Consider the following 27594-nt stretch of genomic DNA (forward strand, 5'->3'; position numbering starts at 1 on the left):
TGCTTTATTTTTAAATGTTCGAAGTTGTGATAAATCATATGTCATATGGGACAAGAGATACTTTTGTATTGCGCACTTTTGTTGAGCAGTTAATAATATAAATAAAATAATTTTATAATAAATTTTTTTGTATTAATAAAAATGTTTGATTATAATTGGTTTGTCTGTAAATATTTTTAATATATTTAACTGCATATTATTTATTGTCTTATGTGACTAAGTAAGACTTATTATATGTTTTTACATATGTATGTTTTATCCTGTTAACAAATTTTGTTTAAGATTTGTTTTCAAGTCTTATTTCTATTAATTTTAATATTTTTTTAAGTTAAAAATTATTTTTATTTTTAACTAATTTTAATTTTAAAAACATTTCAAAATTTTACGAAAATGAGTCCTTATACAGCGGCACTGTTCACTACTAAAATTGATAAGAATTTTCACTTTTGTAGGGGTTTTGCTATCATATTCAATATCTTTCACTTAAAGAAACAACACAATTTGCAATTATTTTTAAATTTTCTTTATATTTCGTATAAAGTTCATGTAACAAATAACGAATAAGAGAGAGTTTACTAAAACTAAATAACAATCAAAACAACAAATCACAAACTTAGAATCTTCTGCCAGGTGGCAAATACGATGATTGTGGTGGAATGTAAGAGCTGGATGGAGCAGCTGGTAGGGAAGCAGCTGGAGCAGATTGACGAATTGGTGCCTTAGAAGCGAAATCCAAAACTGGAGCATGTCCGCCATTGTTGCTAACGGATGAACCGGGCAATGAATCGTATTGAGATTGAATTGTGCGTTGAGCATTTTCGGCATCAGCTGGTGTCCTGTATTTGACAAAGTGAACTTCGGGTTTGTTGGCATTGCTGCTCTTCAATTGATTCAATTTGTTAGCCAAGTTGGAGACATCAGCCTGTTTGCTGAGTACATAAATTGCAGTACGATCATCAGAAGCAGATTTGGCCAATTGTAAGGCAGCATTTTCAAGTCCTGAGTTTTCTGGTCCCTTGATGAAGACAACACGGAGATTCTTCTTCAAAGAGTTAGCAATTTGATCATTGGCACCACCATCATCGAATTCATGTTCAGGTGCGGAGTAAGAATAAAATTCCTTATTAAATTCGCTTGATGGTTGAATTGGTTGAGATAATTGATCATCGCCACGTAAAGGAGCGCTATCATCATGACCAGCTGTTTGTGGAGCATAGTCATATTGAGCGGCTGCAACAGCAATTAAACATAAAACCTAATAAAATTAGAAAAACAAAAAAAATAAATAAAAATTAGTTAATCCTTGTTTGTGTTTTAGTCCTTGTTTGTATTATTCCAACTATTTTTCTTGATACGTACCACAAAAATACGCATCTTCAGGCTTGTAGCAGGTAAATCAGTTTTGATTGAGTGTTGAATTGATTATGACTTAATTTCGGCTGATGCTGCCATCTTTATACTAATCAAGTTATTTCGATATGACATTCGTATTGGATGTCAACATAGTGCGATTGTGTGGCTTCAGCACTTTAACATTGGATTTTAGATGTACGAGATATGCCAAGTTCAAGTACGACTCTTTTCAGTATTAAATTATGTCTCTGAAATGCTATATTTTGCATATATTTCCAGTTAAGTTTTGAAAAAAAAAATAGTTTTATATAAATAGTTTACAAATAAAACTGAATTTTTGAACTTATTCAAAGGGAGCATATCATGTATTCGATTAGTTGTATAAAAATATTTTCAAAGAAAGTTTTACACTGTCAACAATTGTGGATTATTAATTTTTGATTTATGTGGTATGCAAGAAGAATATGGAAGAATTTATTAAAAAAAACTTGCGGGGTTATAGATTTTGAAATTATGATAAAAATTATACAAATTTGATGAAACTTTTTATGACAAATTTTTATATTAATTAGATTTTATTCGTTACTTATCAAATTTCAAAAAAAGTAATATAAAAAAAATTAATATCTAAAAATTAATTAATATCTAAAAATTATTACTTATAATTATATTTTTCTTATTACAGATTAGTGTATAATCTCTAATATTCCTAATATAAAATATTTCTTAATAATTTTAATTCTTAATTATCTAACATAAAAGAATAATTTGCATGATACTACTATCAAAAATGGCGAAAAGAATTTCATATATAGCAGTCATAATTTATGGATATATTAATATATATTTTAGATATACATATATTCTCTATTAAATGTGGAGCCACGATATTGAATTCTGGAGTTTTTCTTATGTACATATAATACACATTTTATTCCAAAGGACTCTAAAGGTACAACAAACTTGTGATTATGTTTTATTTTATTTTTTTTTTATATTCCAATTATAAATGTACTATTTTACAAAAGGATTTGAGTAATAGATTAATAGACACTTCATTTAATTTATATGAATTCGATCATATGGCATTTAGTTGGAGTCGGCAATATTAACACATTAGTGGTAACTATTGAAAGCCCAGAAAGTCATTAGGTGTGTATATAAAACTATTGAAAATTAAATTTAAATAAATTAAAATATCACAAAGAATCACATAAATATATAGCAAAGGCCCTTACATAGAAATTTAATTTTATATTACATACTTTGTAACATATAAAAAAAGAAAACAATAAATTAAAAATTAACACATATATTATTGAAAATATCTGCTGGATAGGTAGTTCTATCTATAGTGTTGATCTAATAATATAGGAATTATATGATGAGAAATCTGTGGGTGCACAATAGATCAAACTGGTCGCAGTGCATAGGGGCCTAAGCCTAACCCAAAACCACCCAATACCATTGACTATGATGAAAAAATGGATTTACTTATATTGCTAAAAGGGTCTACAATCTATCAGTGCTATTAATAAATTTTCTTAACTATTTGCAACTAATATGGTTGTATATGTTTCGCTACGACTAAAATAGAAAATTTATTAAAAAAAAGAAAAAATTTAAGTAAGAGCAATAAAGAATTATTTTACAATGAATAAATGTTGTTTTCATAGAACGCTAATAAACCGTAGGTTGTTCTGGTGTTCCGTATGTTTGTCAATACTGCGGTTTTCACACGTTTTACGAGCTTTGTTTACTGTTCGGCAATTTGTTTTAATTACTAAATGTTCACTTCGTTGTTACTAATTCTTTAACATTAACTAGATGATCCTTTAGAATAAATAATTTTTATATTTTTTTATTTGATTAGTGTTTTATCAAAATTAGTAGTAGCATAGAGTAAAGTAGAATAGAATTAGAGTAGAAAATATTTCATATATATAACCAGTATAAGTTAAACTAACAAGTTTTGGCCTCTATGAATTATGACTCCTACTAATAATTATTCTAAATAATAAACAATTTGGTACAATGAAACATTATAGATCGTGTCACTCAGGTATGGAAGTAATATTTAGTTTATCATATATACAGATTTTGGGTTCTCACTTGCAAATGGTCGAATAAATTCGAATTTATATTTTAAAAAAAGAAAATGTCTTTCACTCTCGTGGCCTCTTTAAGTACTGCGAAAAAATAAAACTGAAGTCTCAAGTAATCAAAGAAGTTATGAAACTATTTATTGGAAGCTTACCTATGTCAAGTATCTTAAATAGTACAAATGAACCGATAATAATTAGAACATAATAGACACATGGTTAGGGGAATGAGAGACTGAAGAAAGCAAAATGAAATGTCAGATCATATTTTCACAAACGTGTATTTATTATAAATGCATCAGCATTGTTGAATAAGATATATTAATTTTTCTATTTTTCTGAAATGATTTGAAAGTCTTTTGGGAATAAACTTCTGGCTTAGGGCCTAGAACATACATTAAGACTGAAAAGTTTTCGGAAATTCTCATTTAAAATTCGCGCGCTGTATATTTTTCGATATTTTAAGTTTATGTAGTTTGGCAGCACTGTCCTTAATTACTATGCAAAAAATGAGCGCGATCTGTCAGACAGTTCGTTTACGGCAGCTGTTGAAACCAGTTCACCTCAGTAGTGCGTTGCGAAATGTCTTCGACGGTCGTACGACCGTACTGAAAGGCTTTGTACCACTCATAAACTTGAGTTTTCGATAAAACTGATTCCCCATAAGCCTTTTGTAGCATTCGCAACGATTCTGCACACGAAATTTCGTTCGAAACACAAAATTTGATGCAAACTCTTTGTTCAATATTTTTTTCCATTGTTTTTTTCGCAACGCACTACTGAGGGGAACTGGTTTCAACAGCTGCCGTAAACGAACTGTCTGACAGATCGCGCTCATTTTTGGCATAGTAATTAAGGACAGTGCTGCCAAACTACATAAACTTAAAATATCGAAAAATATACAGCGCGCGAATTTTAAATGAGAATTTCCGAAAACTTTTCGGTCTTAATGTAAGTTTTTTGAGCAATATACAAGCCATAATAGATACTCAAAGGCATTTATTCGGTAAATTAGTTATTTAAACAAAAAAAGTAACGATTTGGTAAATGTGATAACTTGATAATATATTATGTATAGTCGAACTAAGGTCAAATTAAGATTAAACCTTTATATTATATTTATTGTCTAATATTTATATTATAGTATGATAATATTATGCTCATAATATTTAATATTTTTGTTGCGATTGTTGTAAATGCTTCTATTTAAGAATAATTAAAATAGTTTAATTTTTAAACTATTAAAATTAATTATTTTAAAATTCATAGTTATGATTATAGAAATATATTTTTTTAAATATAATAACCAAGGAAATTTTTTAAGTGTAGTGCTCTCTCCAAATTAAATTACATATAATAGAAATGTCTTTAAATGCACAAACACTATTAATATTGCTATCTTGCTTACACTCATTTAACTCATTCCCATTTACTTAATTAATTTATGCACAAAAATTTTTATGCTAATTTAAAACTATGAAATCCTAAAAACACACAATACACCACACAACAGCCGCAACCTACCGCAACAAGCGGCATGTAGCAACAACAAAAACAATACCATTCAATAGAAAATTGTTGTTTTTTTAAACTGTCTTCAAATATGCGAAATTCAAATTAATATTTTAACTATTCACATATAAAAAGCTACATATATCGAGAAAAAACGAGAAAAAACGCCAAAACGAATAAAATTTAGCAATGCTAAAGCTTCTTGGTACGAGCTTGTGGGTGAAATGTCTACCGTTTGAGGGTATCAACGCTTTCAAGCTTTAAATTTGTTGTTATTTTGTTGCCAATTTTTTTTGATTTGCTTTTTTAATGATCACATTTTGTTGTTGTAATGGAATTCCCAGCATTAGGCTATTTAAATGTCCAACTAAAATTCCAGTTTTATAGTTTTGTTGTTTTTTGTTGTTGCTTTTGTTATGGTGTAGTGGCTGATGCTGATGCCGATGCTAAGGCTAGGGTATGTGAATAAAACAATAATATGTTTGGCTTGCAGTTGTTGTTGCAAATGCCAGTTGTCACAATTTAAACAAAATATGGTTAATTGGTGTTAACATTTTCTTCTTCGTTGGCGCATTGCTGTCGTCATAAGCTTAGACGAAGCTTAGTGCTTTTTACGAAAACTATAATATTTAAACGCTTCTGATTGGTGTTGTGGTCTTGTGATTGTACAATCGATTGTGAGCATTTTAGTTTTATAGATCATTAGAACAATAATATTTTAGAAGCATTTAAAGTCAATAGTAATTCTAAATTATTTATATATTTATGGTTGTTTGGAAAATAATATTATTTTAATAAAAAATAAATAAAATTGGAGTAAATAAGTCTCAATACTCAAAAATTATTAAAACAGTGGTATAACCGACTATTTTTTAGAACTGAGTACCTTATTTGTTTGATTTCTTATCCTAGTACTAGATATATAATACGTAAATTTGGTTCAATTCCAATATTGCGGGTACGACGACTTGAGATTGGATTTTGGTAGAGTCAGCTATCCTGAGGCACTATTTCACTACGCCATATACCGTTATTGTTTACATCTTGAGATATGGGGTTTTTACATTATAAAGTTTTCATATTTTTCTCTTATATTTATATTCAAGTGTTAGTGTTTAATCCATTCTTACTCTTTTATGGAAGTTATTACTTGGATAATACACTAGTACCTAAGTGTTAATAGCAAATTCACTTCTTTTGACATCAATCTTTAAAGTATATTTATCACTGGAGACAAAAGGAATAATAGTTTTCAAGACGTTAAATTCTGCATTCTGGTGTGTATTCAAAGTATCGAAGAGGCATTTTTCCCTAGTACACATTTTAATGCTTTCAGCCTTTATATGTTTGAGTATAGAGCATTTACAATTGATTACACTAATAAAAAAATCATACCGCCCATCCAGTGTCAATTGGGATATGTATTTTTACATAGATTATACAAACGGCAATTAATAGAGAGTGAAACCCGTTTATTTAATATTAAATATTTTCACGTAAAAATATAGATATTTAAAATCCAATGTCTGAGTAAATTTGAACTCATACAGAATATTAAAAAAAGTTGTTCGAAATAGCAATCTTTACACAAATCGGAATCGTGTCGTATATTTTGATTAGCAAGTAAAGTCAAGAGTATTTTTAATTTCGTTTACTAGACAGTAGTTTCATTTATGGTTCTTTAGTTTTCTCATACTTAGTACAAAATATACTCATTATTATAATAAATGAAGTCGAGTGTCGTTCACTAAGTTTATATGGACTACTTTGGAATATAATTATTTATTTATATTATTATTTAGTTAAAGATAAAAATTTGAGTTACATTACTTCAACTAAAGAAATCTTTAGATTTTAATGATAATTAATTGTGGCTTTACATGAATTTATTTTCCGTCAAAAATTCGTTGTTCGTTTCGATAAAAGATACAGTTTTGTTTTGGAGTGGATACCATATTTAATAGGAATATATATATATATACTATTAAAGAGCAAACCTGTTTTATAGTTCCTAAGTTCAGTTTAATTTTCATTTTGGATGATTTTTGATTGCTACAAATCTCTAAATGAGATGTCGATGCAGTTTCACATTTCTCTAAGATATATTTGCGGCAACTTCTAGGCAGAAGATTGAGCCACATAGGGTGCTTCAAGTAATCTGCTTCAGGCAATTTTAGAACTCAATTCAAACAAGTTCAATAAAACTCAAGAGTTAAATTGAATGGAACCCAGGCTTAACATCTATTTTCAGTCATATTAAACCTCTGAGTTTTAAAAGATTTTCAATTTACATTACGTTTTTCTATATTTCCAGTACATAATTACGCTACATATTGCTACACATATGTTACATATAATGCTATATATATGTGTATAGTAAGCGTATATTCAATATATATTTCCAAACTCTAGTTGAAGTATTAAAATTGTATTTATATAGAGTTGGTTTTATAGCTGACTTTATAATTCGGTTAATATGTCGTTTTATGCTACTAAATTTTGGCCTGATGCCGAATCAACTAATTATACATATTTATGCAAATGCCAATAATGGCTATATATCTTAAGTAACTTTAAAGAAAAGATTTCTTTGTTTAGTTTACCGTCAAAAATATAAAATTTACAAGGGTTTTTCTTAGTTAAGCTGTTTTAATAGTCGGCAAAATTTATTTAAATTTTTTAATAGCATAAAATACAATAAACAATAGCATAATAAATTATAAAATTAATTTTTTAAACTAATGTTAGCATTGATTGGTAACATTTAAGTCGCTTAATAATAATGGTTAAAATAATAATGAAATAATAATATTTCATATAAATATTTCATTTTTACTATCAGTCTTTTTAGAAATTTAAATATTGGCTACTGACATTATTTTTTAAGATTCAATAAAAAAGTGATTCATGATGTATGACTATAAGTACATTTAAAAATACAAATTTTTTAAATAAAAATTATATTTAAGTAACTAGTAGTGATATTCTTTAACAATTCCGTTTTCAATTTACTATTTTTATATTTTTAAAATTTGAAAATAAATAAAAATAACATATGACATTTATTATTGTTGCTCTAAAAATGTGACCATCTTCTATAAATTTAATTAAACTCTAATAAAATCTATTGTTTTATATAAACACATATATCTATATATGTAAATGTATATATAAACAAGTAACATTGATACAGTTTCGACGATTTAACCTTTATAAATATTATTTTCAGGCCAATATTAATAAAAACAAAACATTTTATAATGATTTTTTTTATTTGTTTTTTTTTACAATGTTTTTGTTGTTGTAATGGAATTCCCAGATATTGACCAGTTTATAGTTTGACCGAAATACCAGTTTCATTGTTAGTTATTCAGTTTTTATTATTGATTATATATTACCATATTATATTATTGAAGAGATTTCACAGCTAAAATCCTATTTGTAAATTTTTAAAATTTAAGAATGTTGTGATTGAACCCAAAAGATATAAATAGAAACTATATTTCTTTCAAAACGATAATAGTACTAATAAAAACTGTATATATAATATAATTTTGATGATTTGATTGATAAAAAATAATGAATATACTATGTCATATATTTAAACATTTTTTAAAAGAAATTTTTGTTATATGCTCAGACATACGTTTTGCATAATAATTTAAACAATATTCCAAGACGAAAATTTGTACAAAATTAAATTATATTTTAATTTTTATTTATAATTAAAATTAAACAGTTTAGCTTATTTTGATTTTTGTATTTGTATTTAAGTATATATATAATAAAGAATGCGGTTCCCATCGCAACAAAGTACTGTGAGTTTACACTACAATGGAGCTTAGCAGAACCTAAGACATTTGATGTCTTTCTACTTGTCTAACTGTTGTTACTTAATTTCTTTTAAATTACACTTATGTCAATAGTCTGTTAAGTAATATTTATTGTCCCGTGAATTACTTAAGACTTATATTGAACAAAATCCGCACTGGAATAAAAGACCCATGATTGCTAAGTTGAAAATGTCGAAAATAGGCGTGCAAAGAATAATTAAGATGTGATTCACTTAAAATCTTTCTAGTTTATAGATATCAAAAATTAATTAGATTCAATCAAGTGAAGAGAATGTCATGCTTGTACAGTTGCCGAACACTATTTTATCAGATGGAAAAAATTACACGGGTTAGCAATTCGCAAATACACAAATCGATTAAATTCATTCAGCATAGATGTTATACGAGTGTCTACCAGAAATCTAAGGCCTCATTTTGTGATTATTAAGGCACCCTTGACGGTAAATGGTGACATCTGCGATGCGGCCGGACACGGTTGCAAGACACGAATGTTTACCACCAAAAAATTTCGAAAGTGTTTTAGTAGCCAGGGATACGAACATGAGAGAGAGAGTGGAGCTTTTAACAGAATTTGAAAAAGGTGCCAATAATGGCTAAGATTGTCAGATATAATCTTGCAAATGTCATTGTGAGTGTGCAATGATTTCTAGGTTTACCAGATGCAAATCCGGTCAATTTTTTACTATACATCTTTGACCGCTTAACGTCAATACTTACTTATATCAGAGTCCTGGTATGCTAAAGAAACCTTTTTTTTTATGAATGTATGCATATTCTGCTTATAGAATTTTGTGCAAAACACGACTTGTCCATTAGCTTACTCAGAGTTTACTCTAGAGCAGCTCATATGTAAAATTCGAAACAATTTTTAACTAGAACTTTGATGGTTTGCCGAAACACTTTTTTGTTGGTCCAGTAAATTTCTCCCATTTCTCATTCTACTTGGGAATGAGAAAGAAGCTAAATAAGAAAAGAGATTTTTTAAAGTTGATTCCAATGGTTTTAATGGTTAATTATCAAAAGTTCTAGTAAATATAAGTATTAATATATAACAACAAAAATTGATCAAAATTATATAGTTTTCTTATGCTTAAATTAAATTTGTTTATCTATATCACTATGCCTATACCAATCAACATGTCAATTTGTACAAACGCCAGTGTCTTCAACTTAGATCAGATTGTTGATCTCTATCATTATGTCTACATCAATCTACATGTTAAATTATGTCCACTCCAATGTCTACAACTTAGATCAGATTGTTAATCTATATCACTATATCTATATCAATCTATATGTCAATTTATATCCCCGCCACTGTTTTCAACTTAAATCAGATTGTTAATATGTATCACTATGTCTATACCAATCTATATGTTTATTTATATCCACTCCACTGTCTTTAACTTAAATTTAGTATTTAACTATTAAAACTTATATACAAAAGTTTTAAATTAAACTTTTCAATTATTTAACAGCAGATAATCAGAAAACACAAACTGTAGACATAGAAATGTTAATTAAAATATTTGTTATATTAAAAAACATATTGAACTGTAAAATGGTATGTTAATTTTAGGTAAATTTTAGGTAAACACTTATAAATGATTTTTTATAAAAATTATAAGACCACTGTTGATGGGTATTTGGCAATACTCGAAACAGCTGTATGGTCAACCAAAAATTCAATTAATTAAAAATAATATAAAAAGAATTTTTGTTGTTGTAGTTCACTACTGTTCGAAAAACCTCTTTAAAAATAGTAAGTATAATTTAAATTATATTTCTTAATTCAATAAAAACAAATTAACTTTTTAAAAGTTTTAATTTTTTATTAATTGTATGCTTATTATTTGTATATAAATATATATATATATATATATTTAAGACTATTTCTTTTTGTCAAATTAAAATGCCTCTATCAGATACGCATAAATTAAGTTAAAACAAAACAAAAAAAGAAATAAAATATAAAAAAAAAGAATTATAATCAATTTAAATGAAGTTAATTCAGTTACAAAATAATTAAAAATTATATGCAAGCAAACCTTTTTTGTTTATCAGCTCCTATTAGCAAATTAATCATTAATCTCCAAATTACAAAATGTCAACAAATAATTCATTCATAATTCATTTAACAGGTCAAGGCCTATGATTTTGATTTGATTGCCTATGCAAATAAAAAAATCGTACAAGTATCCGTAGTCATCGGCGTTTGTAGTAGCAAAGGCGTTGTATCTTTTAATTTTGTTAATTTTGTTCATTTACGGATTGGATTCATTTACGGATTGGATTCGTTAACGCATTTCATTAGACGACCAAAAAACAAAAAAAAAATTTATTATTTAAATGCGAATTTGTGCCGACAAGAATTTTCTATTGAAACCATTTTGACAATTTTGTTAATATTTAATTTATTTTAAATGCATCCAATTAATAAATTAAAAAAGCAGCGTAGATATTACAAAAACAAAAAAATAAAAAATAGATAAATATACAAATTTAATGAATATACACACAATATTAAATGAAATTAATTAGGCTTTTGTTTTCTGGGCAAATACTATGGAAATGAATTAATTCATTGCATTTGTTAATTAATTTGTTATAAGCATTTATAATAAATAAAATATAATTTTGTTTTCTTGATATATATAAAGTTTATTTGATGGAATTGTAGCTATGATGTGTTTTGATGTTAGAGGAATAAGATTGAAGTCATTAACGCTTTTTGTTGCACAAGTGTATCTCAGAACTGACAGGAGGCGAACTTGCCTAAGGAAAGTTATTTGTTAATAACTTAATAAATACTTTTTAAATGCTTTTTAAAAATTTTTTATAAAATACATGAACTTTTTTTAACTGAACACTTTTGTTATACATAACATCTTAATTAAAGTTTAAATTCATCTGTATTTGTATCTATAAAAGAATTAATATACATATTATTTTGTTTTTCGTTATTTAACTTTTAGGCTTTTGCATATTTAAATATATTTTTATATATTTTTATTAAACATTTTTTATTTATGTGTCTAGAAAGCATAAAACTTATAATTTTTATTTTCATTTTTATTTGTAAGTTGACTTTATTTTTACAACCAAAAACGTTACCTCTTCGGGTATTAAGGTGGCTTTATTGCCTGAAGAGAAGGTCATAAAGTATTATTTTGTGTGGTTTAATTTTAAAACTAAACTTTAATTTTACAATAATTTTATAGCAAATAAGCCAATCAGATGCTTTATTAATATAGTTGAATGTGGTTTTAATGTATAATAAAATTTATTTTGATTATTTTATTAGGAGAAATTGTTAATGTTAATTTATGTAACGACTGCTTCACATGCTATACTATTAGTGCATAATTTAACATGTTTTTAGATCATCTGGGAATTGGATTAATTAGGAAATAAATTATTGGTGTTAATTTATAACTTTTTGATGTAAGAATAAATTTGAATAAAGATTTGTTGGGATTTTATACATTTTAATTATCAGTGAAAATAAACATTTATGCTCAATAAAAAATTTTAAGGTATTTCCCTATTAGGAGTTTAGCAATAGAAGAAGCTTATACCACAGTGATTTGGAATAAATTCGAGTACAGTAGGTTGATATTGGGTTTATGATGTGACCATATTTGTCCATTTCTTAAAGTGGTGAATTTGTCACATTTTCTCATATTCTGAAGATTAGATATTGTTAATTACTTTTTATGTATTTTAAACGTATAATACTAAATTTCAGTTTTATTGTATTAAGTGCACATTTATTAGTCTTATTTATTTATATAGTGAGATTGGGTATTTTTCTCTTCAGCAATTTGGACCACAACTATTAGTAATCGTAAGAACTTGCATTGAAAGTAATAATGTTTGACTTTAATAATAATTAAAAAGCTTGAAGAAATTTTGCAGAAGTTGTATTATAAAGAGTTTTATGAACTCATATAAAATTAAATTAAATAGTAATGATAATCGAAATGCTCATAAATCAATTTATATAAAAGTCTTTTACTAAACTGTTTTATATTGTAGCTAAGTTTTCGATATTACCTAATGTCAACTACAAAATCTCTTTTAAGATAGTGGTAAAGGTTGCATTTTTATAGTGCAGAAAGATTGGGAGTAATTGAATATAATCTTTCCATGCGCTAAACACATTAGTTTTCTTCAATGTTAATTAGATATTCCTAGAAACTGATTATAAATATTCCTTTATGTAGTATGCTTTCCCGATTTTTTAAAAATTTTCGTATATAACAGGTTTGAAAAATAAACGTACTTAGATCAATGTTTCCAAAAATTTTTGTTTTCTATTGTTGTTTTAGAAGACTTAAATATTCCTGTGTATACTACATAGTATAAAGACCTTCTTAAGAAATAAAATACTTGTAATAAAATAACATATGGATATGAGCAGACAAATGACAAAAGAATATATTTAAAAACCGGGACTGTTCGCTTAGCATAATTCAAAATTAACAAGGGAAGTAACATTAGTGATATGTCAAATTATTCCTCTTTATAATCAAATTCATCAACTGCAGTGCGCACGACCCACCTAAAGACACACTTCTTGAGATCCTAAAATGATTATATTATGCTACTATAATAACAACTATTGTAATGTAAAGACAACTATTATATGGATCAAGCATAAATGGGTTTCTAGTTTAAACACCAGTTCTTTGTATTAATTCAAATTAAAATTGGCTTACTACATTTAAGTTTAGCTGAAGTGAAGAAGGTGAAGAAGCTTTTCAGTCTAATAATTCAATGGAAATAATTGACTGCGTTATAGTTGTTAAAGAGAGCAGACATAAAGATTTAAATAAGCCGTACGTTAATTGAAACAATTTTGGTAAAGTCATTTTGAAAAGTAGTAAAGAACAACAACAAAAATTTCTAAATTATAATTTTTATTTGGCTACTCTGGTCTTGTGATTGGGATGCAAATAAAAATTAAATTTATTTCATTTTTTCATCCGACGTTTCGTTTATTTTTTTCCAACATGTCCAGGGATATCAATATTTTGACTTAAGTTTAAGTCAATTCCTGTTTATTTAACAAATTTATGTGTAAATAAAATATTAATAATTAAAGAATGTTTTTATTAATATTATGGACACTTCTTCTAGTTACCACCACTTTCGATTTACAAATTATAAATATTTTTAATATGAGGTTAATGTTTATTATTATATAGGTATTGTCACTTGGTTCTCTATCGTTTTTGGCTGCGTTCAGTATCCTCCGCCAGTTAGCTTGAACAATGTGTTGCTGTTGTCAGATGGTAGTATCAAGTGCCTTCATATCGTTAATCATCTGGTCCTTCCACTGCAGATGCGTGCGATCCTACTGTGTTTTCCATCAGTGGATACCGAATCAAACATCTTTTTGTTGATTATGTTGATTATGCTTGATCATACTTGATCAAGTTTGTACTTTGAATATAATTAATCAGTTAATTTACATTAATTATACAAAAGCATAATTATTACAAAAGAAGTACAAAAAATAAGTAAAACAAATAATAAAATGAATAACGAAAAGTAATTAGAAAAACTTATAAATAATGTATAATAATCTTAAAAGTATATTTTAAGAACTTAAATAAAATAATTCATTAACACAAAATTATCCAAAAAAAAAAATATTGTGAGAAAACTAAAAATATAAATAAAGGAAGTAGTGTTGAAATTCATTACTTTAAGATTTTATTTTAATTTATTTTTGTACAGTTTTTTTAACAATATTTATTTTAGTATGCCTTAGGGTATTGTTTTGAATTAACATAAGAATCAATGAACATAGTAGAGATCTTTGAAAACATATCAAATTTTTACGACATTTCCAGTGTTATATGACGCACCTCTATAAATAAATATTATCTAAATCATTTTATTGAATTCTATTTTGATCTGAATTAAATATGAGTTCGACTCATTCACGGTCTTCTGTGCGAATAATGCGGAAATGCCTACTGAATCAACTAGAAGAAAAACAAATAAAATAAAATATTTGTGATGGATCAGCACGGAACAACCATTTTGTAGTGCATAGCTGAGATTGTCTATGTATTTGCATACAACGGAAAAAATTTATTAATAATTTATTTTATTATTTTTAACAATTTTTGCACACTTGCAAATTGTGCAAAAGCGAATTTGCAATTAAAATATTGCATAGTTTTAGGGTGCATGAGTGGCGGCACATAATGTTAAAAACTTTAACAAATCAAAGAAGAGCAAAATGTTGATTGGTTAAAAATTTAAATAAATTAAATATTGAAATCAAAAAAAAAATTGCTTCGATTTCTACTTGAATTACATAGAATTTTTTTTTGTGTATGTATTATATATCTCTTTATAGTACATCTACATATATACATTTTGGAAATAAGTTACATATATTTTCATAAATATTGGTTTATAAAATAAATCGAAAAATTCAGTTCAGTTAGTTAAAAATGCAGATATTTTGATAAAATGCACTTAAATTTCACCCGCTCTACACGACCTTGTCTGTGGTATCTCATGTGCATTTTTGGTTATTTTTGGACATCTTTAGGCAGCTTATGCATATAAATTGAGTTTTATTTTTAATTTTGTAGTAAAAATGCAGTCAATATTTTATGCAAATTTATGCTTGCTCAGCCGCAAATTCATAAAAAGGGCATCTTTGGTATTGGATTTTGTGGGGGTTACAACAAAAACGAGAAAAGGAAAAAACCAACAAATTGACACAAAATTTGTAGGCTTAATTACAACAATATTTTAAATTGCAATTTTGTAACAATTTCGTTAGGAAAAATATTTCCAGTTAATGAAATTAAATTGACTGAAACTAGTTTTTTTTTGTTTTTTTTTTTGTATTTAACAAATGGTGTAGAATTGCATTATAGGCTTTATCTGTTACAGATTATTTTTTTTTTTTTTTGTTTTAGTTTGTGGTATAAATAGTGTGAAAGGTTTAGGTTTTGAGACACAAACGATACGACACTCACACAGTTAGTTGAGAAGTCAGAGCAGTTAACCTTTTGAAGTGAAAAAATATTAAGTGTAAAATGCGCGCTTTGGTGGTTAGTATACAAAACTATAACTATCTTACTTGTTCACTAAAAAAATTATCTAATTTCAGGTATTTTGTTTGATTGCTGTTGCTGCAGCTCAATACGATTACAGCCCAGTAGCCCAGGATGAAGCACAAAGTATTGGTGGTATCAGTGGCGCCGCACAACTATCTCAACCCATTCAACCTTCAAATGAATTCAGCAAGGAATTTTATTCCTATTCCGCTCCAGAACAAGAATTTGAAGATGGTGGTGCCAACGAACAGATTGCAAACTCATTAAAACGTAACTTGCGTGTAGTTTTCATTAAGGGACCAGAAAACTCTGGTCTTGAGAATGCTGCTTTGCAATTGGCCAAATCTGCTTCTGATGATCGTACCGCAATTTATGTGCTCAACAAACAAGCTGATATCTCCAATTTGGCCAATCAATTACAAAATCTTAAAAGTAGCAATGCCAACAAACCAGAAGTGCACTTCGTTAAGTATAGGACTCCAGCTGATGCTGACAATGCTCAACGTACCATTCAGTCACAATACGATTCATTGCCTGGCCCATCAAGCAATCATAATGCTGGTTCTGCTCCAGTTTTGGACTTCGCTTCAAAGGCAGCTCCAGCTCCATCCTCAGGCTACTTAGCACCAGCTCCAGCACCAGCACCCGGACCAAGCGCGTATTTGCCACCAAACAGAAGGTTCTAAGCAAACTGACTGATTGTTAATCAATTGTCGTTAATTTTTGTTTAGTTTAAGTCATTACTTTTTATTTTTATTTTTCTTTTCTTTTTATTTTTGTTATCTCTTCTTAGTCTTTCTTTATCTTTCCCTCTTTTTATTGTTTCATCTTTTGTTGAATAGTTTTAAAATGTAGAAAAAATTTATGTAAATATAATTCATAAAAAGCGATTAGTGGTTTGATCAATTTTTTAAGTAGATATATATGAAGATATCTTTTTCATTTACATTTTCATACATATATCATAAAATATATTTACATATGTATATATGACATGTATGTATACATAAATATTTATGTACATATTTATGCGTCAACGATTTCTTTATGTAATGTTTTTTTTCCAACATTAACGTCATCAATTTGATTTGATTTAAAATTTTCGAAATTATGTCCATCCTTCGATTGAATTTGAATGGTATCAATAAGACACCTTTGTTAGAATTTAAAAGACTAAAACATTAGTCAGTAAATGTAATATAATCTCTAGCGTTCAAAGAATAATTAATAAGGTTCATTATCGTGATTGAATCCAAAGGTGAGAAAACTTTATCTTCTGGAGAAGAACTACGTCAGCGTAATTCTAATATCATGTATAAGAATTAGGTTACGCCTGTAAAATTTTATGACCTTCGATGGAAAGTGATTGGAATATTTCTTACGTTAGAGGCATACTATTCATGGAAATAGTGGTAGGCATCGACCAATATTTATAATACGACACTTGCGGTACTCGACCGAAGGAGGTAAATCGAGTACCACGCAGTCAGGGTCCATAGATTCTGCTGTCCAGATCAAATGAGATTGGCGCCTTTAATAGAAATATTAATAAAAATATCGTGTTTACTATGGTTAAAACCACACAAAAATTAAATGGGTAGAATGACTGTATTCATTACTTTCAACCGGATGCTGTGCTCCAAAGCACATTAGGAGTATTAGATGGGTTCCGTTTTCTTCCAAAGATAAAACTATGGCCAAACGTGTTGTTTTAATTGGAATCAGCGATAGCATCTAATATTCCAATAGGTTGCAGTTGCATTATATTGATACATATATGAAGAGCAGCGTAATGTGTAGTTTCAATTGTGATTATCAATCATTTCATCAAATCATTTCATCAAATCATTTCATCAAATCATTTTAACAAATCATTTTATCAAGTTAAAAAAGCTATGGACTGTGTATTTTTTTCTATGCTCCTTGGCTCTAACTCATTATGTTTTAAAGTCATTTACTTTTTTTATGTTGAATTTATCATATTAAGCAAAAATTTTCATACATTATTCAAAATCATTGACCTAATCAAAATGTTACTGATTTAGTCGTATGGAGAATATAGCAAACTAAATTGAACATGATCTGCTTTTTAATGTATTGTGGTAGTCAACAGACGTATACTTCTCGTTCATTATGAATATTCGGCGATAAATGTAAAACTGCAATAACGTATGGTTAACAGAGTTCAAATATGAATTGTGGTTGTTCTATGGCTTTGTCGGCAATTTAAAGTTTCTTCTGTACTACACTTGTTCCATTGGCTGCCCCCATTTTCTGACTTTATAAACCTCAATAATCTTATACAGAAACACGAGTTTTTAATAAGTTGTCTATATGCATATAGAAGCTATTCTAACGAAGTTTTATGTCCTTAGTTTTACATTAATAAACATTATTAATGATGAACTCTATTAGTGTGTTTTTGAAGTTCAATAGTTTAGTATAGTATTGTAGATTCATGAACTCTTCGTGCAATGAACTCTCCACATATAGAGCTGGAACTTTACTTAATGAGTTTAGCATCTCTGATGCTTTTATGAACTTATATGGTAGACGCTGCACGATCATTTTTTGTATCTTGAATTTATATATTAACAACATAAAATAAAGTGAATGCTATTCATAATTAAATCAGTCATGAATACATGTAATTTGGAACGAACTCATTACATTTATAGTTGTTATTATGTAGAGTTCTTATTATTTTTACACTTCTTATGAACTCGAAGTGTTTCTCCAAGTCCAACTACTTCTACTTAGATATGAGGTGTCTAGTTAGCTACTTCTTTCACTTATGCATCAGTGTCGGGAAAAACTACTAACCAACATGCGGCATTAAACAACTTAAAGAGCTGCTTTACAGGGTTGAGATTTGTGATGTTTTTTTATGATTTCATCTCCAGCATAATATTAGGTACATACTTAGTACTTTTAGTTCAAAGTACTAAAATGAATTTCGTATTAAAATTAAAAAAAAAAATTTAAATAAAATTTATATATAAAATGAATATGTTTATGTTTATTGATCATATAAAATGCAAATAATTAAATAACGCTGAAAAATATGCAACACTTAAAAACAAACTATATGAATAAAATTTTCTCTGGGAGAGTTTGCTGTGATGTATGCTTTGAAAATATATAATTTAACTATAACTAAAAGTAGACTATACTATTTATTTAGTTTTATTTGGCGGCAGATATTGTGTATTCGATGTTGCACTCACTTCCTCAGCTTTTGTTTGGGTACTTTTATTTTTACGTGGATCGACATCAGTTGAACCAGTGAAGGGCAAAACACTGGCAGAAGGCGCCTCATAGTTGAAGTGATTTGGTCCATCCAAATGCTCATATTGTGCTTGTATAGTGCGTTGGGCATGTGCAGCCTCCTCTGGCGTACGGTATTTGACAAAAACGACTTCGGGCTTATTTTGTGCACCAGTACGAATTTGTTGTAATTTATTGGCCAAATCGTTGGCATCATGTTTCTTAGTGAGCACATAAATCACAGTTTGAGCATCAACGGATTGTTGCGCCAGTTGTAGTGCAGCCTTAGTGATACCATTTTGTTCTGGTGCTTTGATGAAGATCACACGTAAATTCTTTTTGAATTGCTCAAACTGACGATCGAAATTTTGTGTATCATCAAAATCTTCTTGTGGTGCGGAAAGATAAAAGAATTCCTTGTTATATTGTACACCTTGCTGTTGCGGCTGTTGCTGATATGTGTGGCTAGGTCTGGGTAAAGCTGGTGCTGGTGCGGATACAAGTGTTGGTACTGGAGCTGGTATTGGTGCTGGAACTGATACAGGTGCATGTGGTTTGTTTTGTACCTTAGGTATTATAATCACTTGTGGACTTGGTTGTGCCACTTGCGCTTCTGTTGGTTTATATTGTAGAGCTGATGGCAATTCCTGGACTTGTAATTGTGGTACTGCGGCTGGAATGGAAGTTTCATATCCTTGATTCGTCAATACGGTATCGAGTTCCGTTTGTTGTGGCAATGGTTGTTCAAGTACTTGGTAGTTGATAGCATTTGGAACTTGTGTTAATCCAACTTGTTGTGGTGCTTCATTAACAATAGCAACTGTTTGTGTTTGTAGTAACTGTTGTTGTTGTTGTTGCTGCTGCTGCAGTTGCTGTTGCGCGAATTGTTCCAATGATTTCAGTGGTTCCAGGTTATAGTCATTGTTTGCTGCTGGATTTATGTTTAACTGGTAGTTGTAACCTTGTGGTGCAGCGAAGGCAGCGCCAAAAAACAAAAAAGCCTATTGGAAGTACAAATCGATTTTATATTTATTGGTTTTTAACTCAAAACAAATATTTTTTTTAATACTATTTGCATCCTATAACACGATCAAAAAGTTATATTTTTAATTACCAAAATCATGCGCATCTTGTAACGAATGAAGGAATACTAATAGATCAGAGGGAGATGATCTCCTTAAGTCTTTACTAAATGAAATTTAAAATGTAACTGTTAATCACATGAGACAATAGTACAACCTTTATACTATCGCTAAAATAAACAACAAAATCAACAGCTTTGCATAAATTTCATTCAATAAATACAAACTGACAGACGGCCCAATCGATAAAAATCACTAAAACAGAAGCAACCTAGCGAGCTGGTATCTTGTATCGGACACCTTAAAAAAAGCCTGAGTGAAATAATGTGCAAATATTATAATTTGGAGCTTAGATTTTAACCCATAACATGCGAAGGTAGTGACGTTGACATGGGCACGAATTTGGCAATAGCTTCATTTGCTCGCATATATCATCACCACTCGCGGATATAAAAAATTACAAAAATTAACTTTTTTCGTTATAATTTTGATGCTAATTTAATTCCGCCTTTTTTTTGTCTAAATTTTGTATAATTTCTGTAAAATCTTTCTCCCTTCAATTTGTGCAATAAAATTGGTGGCTTTTACTGACTGAAAATGCGGTGCTAACGTGGTTTGATGGTCGATTAAGTGCCACATAAATAGTAATAGGTTGTTAATCATGGTTAAGAGCCAATTAAATGGTACTAAATATAGGGAGAATTAAGACGATGCGATACTATTTTGTAACTTTTACCAGTAAATGTTTATGACATTTTTTCGTAAACTATTTCGAATCATCGCGCTCATCCAAATTCATTGCGAGTTTCATTTTGGCTGATTATTATGCATTTCTTTTTGCAATAGACATCGAGCAGAAATGCAGACAACAAAAGAAATTTGCATTTAAATAGAAAATGACAACTCTTAATTGGGTTGTAAACATTTTTGATTAATCAGTTCGCATAAGACATTATCACAGCTTTCTGCCATTGTAAATATTGAATGACTGAAATTTACAACTGAAAGAGCCCAAACACTTTAGTTATGTATTTAGTGCATTTGGTTACAAAGTTAAGGATCTAAAAATGTATTTTATATGAGATCATAAAATCGTCAATTTCGGATTTAGTATACAATACAATAGGTTGATCCATTATCTTTGACAAATCAATTTAAGCAAATTTTTTTTATCAAAGTTTACTCAATAAAAATGTAAATAATGTAATAAAAGTTAAGAGCAGCAGTTAGTAATTGATTTATTTATATTTAGAGACGTAAAAATTCCCTTAAATTATATCTGTATTTGGTAATTAAACTAATTTCTCACAGTCAAATGGGCGCTCTCATAGACCAATATCCCTTTTATTATTGCTAGTCTTCAATTATTTTATATTACTCGTACATACATTTTATATTATATATCATTTAATTTTCGCACAAAGTACTCAAAATATTTTCCATTTAAAGCAAATCTGCATCTGCAAAAGAATTGCAGGAAATACAGATGTTCATTATAATATTTTATGTTTATAATCTAAATCCTACGAAATTTCTTATCCCGTAAGTCCCCTAATAAAAGCTGTCATCTTCTCTCCCTATTTCAATGTTTATACAATTTTTAATTTAAAAATAATCAATTTAAAATGGTGACCGCATGACAAAAAATGATTCAATGATCCAAAATGTGTCTAGAAATGTCACCTTGATTCTACACCATTAATAGTTCCATAAGAGATTTATAGTTTGTCTAAAACTTTTATATCAACATTCGTGTACTGAATGATATTATTATTAACATAGAATAGACAATTCAAACTATTAGAATGCTTCTAGAAGCTTTGAAGCTTCTATAACTTGTTCAGCCTAAATCTAGGTTAGGATTTAGGTATTCATTTAAAAGGTTGTATTAAATATTAAACAAAAAATATTGTAGGCTCTTTTTACTTTGTCATTTAGATGTACCGTAAAGATATCAGCCTTGTGGTAGGCTTCATCACATATCTCAGTCGATTAGGGAACAATGCTAATCCTAATAATTGTTCCTATCACAGTTGTGAAGAAGACGATGAAAGTGTCTTACATCTGCTTTGTTATTGTACCGTTTTAATATTTTAGCGGTTTTTTTTTTTGAGCAACTTATCCAACTCCAGGATCTATCACTAAAAAGCATTTAAAGCATTACCAAAGGTACAAGAGGCTTTTTAAACCTTTAAGTTTTTTTATATGGTAACACAATGGGTCAATAGGCTTAAATGGATCCCTTAATTTACCGGCATAACCTAACCTCTTACGTCGTCAACACAAAATGTCTCGTTTTCATGTTTCTGAATAGTTCTCCGCTGATAGCTCTACATAGCTAATTAATGTAATAAATTCAGTGGTGGACTTTAAAGGTATTTTAAATATTTATTTAGAAAATCTTGAGCTTTTTGTTGTGACAGATACTAGCGGTCTAATATTTTTATTATTTAATAGTTATCCAATGAAGGCCGATAAATTGTTGGTTCTAAACTAATAATAATATAAATATATTATTCCACATGAATATACTTCCACACTTCCTCGAAAAGCAGAGTTTTCAGAAGAACAACAATGTAAATACTACATTGGAGAGCAGTGGGACACGGAGTATTATTTGCGAGTGAGTTATAGGCGTTTTTTCTTTACCCATATATAAAACAGAATTTGGTTTCCACATAGTTAGACACAAGTTTATAATTAGTAAATCCTACTATATTTTTTCTTACTGTTTTTTATATGCAAGTTCTCTTTAAGTAGGATATACCTACAATATTTTCAGAGTGAAGAAGAACTATTGGTTATTTTATTTTCCATTATAGTTTTGCTAGTGCGGGTCCTATCTAACTAGAATATACAATATATTGAGTAAGAGTGAAGAAGACTGCAGTAAAATCACATTGCTTCAGGCACATCGGTTTTTAGAAAGGGTCAAAATTAAATAATATGACCTATAATAAATTTGTGCAATATCTAATATCGGCTTGATGAAATGAAAAACTTAAAAATTTTCATATGTCCACGTGAAAATATAATATGAGTATGTATGTATCCATGTTCCGAACAGTAATTTGTGTCTTTACTAAAACAATAAATTTCACTCGTATACACCTCTTGAGATTAAGATTGTCGCATTGTGTAATCTACTTTAATAAATATCACGTCTCACTTCGGCATTACATGATTACAAAAGTTTTGTAATACTGCAAAAATGAATTCAAGATTTTATTTTATTTTGTATGCAACTATGTAAATATTACAAAAAAAATTAAATAATATGTAAATAATCGATAACTAAAGGTATTTTAGAAACATAGATTAGTGATTTCAATTTGCTAAGTGTCACTTTAAACACTTGTTTCGATGCATCACTTAACTCATCCCGATAATTTTATATTCGCCCATCGATTAAGTATCTGTGTACACCTCAAGGCCATCACTGTATGTACTATGTAACTATGTATACCATAAATCATTAGAGTAACTGCAATTTGTCATATGCCAGTTCAGATGCATGCCCAATGTATCACCCAACTCCTCATAAATCTTACTCCTATTTTTCGAAAGATTGATCAGTACGCACTTCAAGGTCGCTGTATATATCTTGACTTCCCATAGCGAAACGCATGACAGATAAGTGTGCTCGAATCTTACAACACCTAATAACTCAATTTCGTTACACATATGTGTGGACCGCCTTAAGTATAGGTTATCGCTGTCAAAACAATTCCATTAAATCATTATTAAACTTATAAGTTTAGATTTAACTCGCTAATTTTCATCTTCTTTGTCACTGATTATATTACCATTTTATTATTTTCTTTGTAACAATTTGAATGCAAACGGCCATTAATTTGCTTTTACATAAACAAACATATATAAGGTTTTATTTTTATTTTGTTGAAGTGGACTTATAAAATATAATACATTGTATAATTTGGCGCCAACAAATTTGCCAAAAGAAGACAAACAAGAAAAGATGAAATACAGTGAGTGCACAAAAAGTTCGTACAGTAGTACAAATTTAAACAGAATTTTGGGTTTCAAAAAGCACACAATCAAACGAATTTTGTAGTTGGAAACCAATAGAGAAAAAAGAAATATCATCAACATCATTTTTTACCTTTTTTTTGGAATTTTTAAAATTAACTGAAACGAGAAAAAAAAGAATAAAAAAGATCTCCAACAGATCTCCAATAGAACTATTCAATAGATAGTTTTTGTGACTCACCTTAAATACAAAAAGAGCACGAACACAAGTCTTTTCACAAGCACAACAGTTAGATCCTACAAAATAGTACTACACACTATATTCTGGTGTGGTACATCTTGTGTTCATGCGACCATACAACGATTTACTGCTTCTCGTTAAAGTTGTGCTTGTTGGTGGGATACCAACAGTAGGACATCACATCATTATTGGCTTGATCATCTGCTGAGTAATTAAAAAACTGTGGTGGCATAAATATGGATGGGGGGTACTGCTGTTGCGGTAGTATAGTAGTTCCATTTGGCATGGATCCACCATTGACATGTGCAATAGCCGGGTAATAGACATTTGAGTAGTTGAAGGGAACATTTGGATTTTGATAGATAGGCTGAAAGTTGTTATTAGTAATGCCATAGTTTCTAAATGGTCGGCCACGACGTCGATTAAAGGAATTGCGATAGCCTTGTGCTGATGGCGAAGCATTTATCTCATTTACCTGTTGTACTATGTTTGCCAATTCAGCATCACTGCAATCCTCCAAAGTAGCCATATTATAGAGTGGTTCATAAGCCGAAGGTGATATTTCTGTCCACAAGTCCAGTTCATGCAGGCGGTTCACAACAGCAATATAGTATGGATCGTTCTCGTACTCATGCTGCCATATGTGCTCAACGGATAAGAGGTCATAACGTCGTAGTAGTAGTTCCGTGCGAGTATAACGTCTAACCGGCATCTCATCCAAATCAGAAATGGGTGCAGCAATGTTAGACTTCGATTTTGGATTTTGCACATTATCATCTCCGCCAGCCAATAAATTAGTACTGGAACCAGTTTCACCCATGTTGGCAGTTATGTTACTACCGCTGTTATTTGTATAAATATTGAAATTTCGATTGCGATTCATAATGAATCTCTCTAATTGGTTTCCAGCGTGAATTTAGTGACGGAACGGAAGATTTTACAAAATTGTATAGAACAAAATGCCTAAGAAAAAATATAAAAAAATTTTAAATACAAAATGACGTATACCACATGAGTAGTAAAATTAAAAATTTTCTTTCGAAATATTTATGAAACAATATGTTTACAAAAAAATTTTATTTTTAACTATAGAATATCATATCATCACAACACAAATTTAAATAAAAACAAATGGTTACTACGTTATTCGTATATTCTATAAATCAAGAAATCGTATCAGCTAATTAATACTTGTAATCAGGAAGAAGCGTAATGCTTTTGTCCTATCACAGTCTGACAATGTATCTATAGTTAGCAATAGATATATGTACCATATGTAGCTAACAAAGGTTTATCTATTTCATGGTCCTTATTGGCAGCACTGTATTAGTATTAGAAACTAAAGTTTTGTGTTCTTCTAATAAATAAGTTTAGTTTAGTTAAAAAAAAATTATAGTAAAAAATGTGAAAACTTACTATTTTTCGTATTTAGAATTTTTTTGTATCGAATTTTCTATAGTCATCAGAACTATTTCGCTCTACAAAATGCGACCATTTTCTATATATATTTTCTATATCTATATATAACTGTGAAAGACCATTGCTTCCCCGAAAAGTCACTGTATCGTGACTTAGAGATGTGATAACGTCATACCTTAAAAAAATTTTGAACAGCTGAGACCAAATGTTATTTTGATCGCTACAGTCACATGATGATATATTATGTTAAGCTATGTTATGGATATGGAAGATATATAGTTGCAACAGGATATAGTCGTAAGTAACAATCAATAGAACATATACTATTTTGAAATTTTTGTGCGAGATGATAATGTGATTTATCACCACTAGACTTTTTTTCAATTTTTTAACATGAATGACATGACAATTTCGGTGTAATACTAAAAACTTCTCCTTCTTATAACAAAAAAAAAATTGAATTAGTATAGTGTTTGGTATATATACTTTTCGATGTCTTATAATTAATATGATTTTGCATTGGTGTCTTCTTTTTTTTTAAATCTTTTATATTTACAATATACTGTTTATACAGACTACATGACACCAATACTAGACTTTAACACCAGAATTCCTACTCTCTGTCCAACCAGAGATAGCTGGGAGCTAGGATCTGTGACAGGTAACTTTGGAGTAACCACCTACACTGATAGCTCAAAGACTCTCCATCTTCGAGCTATCAGTGTAGGTGTGGTACGTAAGCGGGTATCTTCTCGAAAGATATGCATATAAGGCAGTCCTACCGTCTCCCTGATATTTGCAGCGTCTTTCAGGTCGAGAAAAAATATATGTCAATTTTATGCAACTATTTACAATTCATGCTTCGAATATCACTGTTTCTGTAGATAGTCAGACAGCACTGAAAGCTATTGAATTAAAATCGGTTAGATCCAACATTATATTAAGATGTCACGCTTCACTGATTCCTGAACATAGTAATATTGAAGGGAAGAGTTTTTGAATTGCATATAAGAGAGACCGACCTCTCAATACAAACACCAATGATGCGGTGACTAATAAACTATGAGCTAATCGCAAAGACTGTGCGGTCACTAGAACATTATAGCTTAGATTAAACAAAAATAAAACGAAAAGACTTTTCGGCTTCAGCTACTTACTGGAGTACTAACGGGGAGCTCTGCCATTACGCCTATGCTGCAAAGATGGTGAGTATCTACAAGTGAATTGTGCAGGAGTTGCCAAGATGAGAAGGATGTAGAATCCATCAAACACTTCCTGTGTCTCTGTCCAGTACTGTCTTGGGCGTTCGAATTTGATAGCATTTTCATCGTACTTTCATTAAATATACTAGTCTCTTAAAATTAATTAATCCGAATAAAAATATATCAGTATTGATGTGATGGCCTTTTAAAACAGGTCTTTGTAACGACTCATGCGTATCCTTCAAACCTATGAAATAAAAAGTACTTATACAAAAATAGTTTATAATAATATAATTGTAATTATTGTTTTCATTATAATCTTATATCCGGTCAATCATACATTAGTATCGGATCAGAAGAATTATGCGATATGTTGTGTTAAACATTTCGTTAATGTTGAACATTAAGGTGAAGTATTTAAAATGGGAAACAGCTTTGATTAAGATTATATCAAAACCATGACTTTATGAGTTTTCTAAGT

At 29.0% G+C, this 27594-nt stretch overlaps 4 protein-coding genes across 4 annotated transcripts; 1 reads left to right on the top strand and 3 right to left on the bottom strand.

Moving 5' to 3' along the window:
- Window positions 1-613: 613 nt before the first annotated feature.
- On the bottom strand, window positions 614-1374 carry LOC119685629. Its single transcript, XM_038099973.1, has 2 exons — window positions 1360-1374; window positions 614-1255 (listed from the first exon to the last, which is right to left on the bottom strand). Exons 1-2 carry the CDS (start codon window positions 1372-1374, stop codon window positions 614-616), a joined length of 657 nt encoding a protein of 218 aa, XP_037955901.1.
- A 14517-nt stretch (window positions 1375-15891) lies between these two features.
- On the top strand, window positions 15892-16598 carry LOC119676582. Its single transcript, XM_038087824.1, has 2 exons — window positions 15892-15906; window positions 15966-16598. The coding sequence occupies exons 1-2, from the start codon at window positions 15892-15894 to the stop codon at window positions 16596-16598; spliced, it is 648 nt and encodes a 215-aa protein (XP_037943752.1).
- A 2423-nt stretch (window positions 16599-19021) lies between these two features.
- LOC119676583 (probable basic-leucine zipper transcription factor R) lies at window positions 19022-20308 on the bottom strand. Its single transcript, XM_038087826.1, has 2 exons — window positions 20294-20308; window positions 19022-20180 (listed from the first exon to the last, which is right to left on the bottom strand). Exons 1-2 carry the CDS (start codon window positions 20306-20308, stop codon window positions 19089-19091), a joined length of 1107 nt encoding a protein of 368 aa, XP_037943754.1. The 3' UTR covers window positions 19022-19088.
- Window positions 20309-24140: 3832 nt separating this feature from the next.
- On the bottom strand, window positions 24141-25576 carry LOC119686130. Its single transcript, XM_038100605.1, has 2 exons — window positions 24493-25576; window positions 24141-24410 (listed from the first exon to the last, which is right to left on the bottom strand). Exon 1 carries the CDS (start codon window positions 25373-25375, stop codon window positions 24617-24619), a length of 759 nt encoding a protein of 252 aa, XP_037956533.1. The 5' UTR covers window positions 25376-25576; the 3' UTR covers window positions 24141-24410; window positions 24493-24616.
- Window positions 25577-27594: the final 2018 nt, after the last annotated feature.

This window comes from Teleopsis dalmanni, chromosome 2 (assembly GCF_002237135.1).
Source record: "Teleopsis dalmanni isolate 2A chromosome 2, ASM223713v2, whole genome shotgun sequence".
Classification (NCBI taxonomy): Eukaryota; Metazoa; Arthropoda; class Insecta; order Diptera; family Diopsidae; genus Teleopsis; species Teleopsis dalmanni.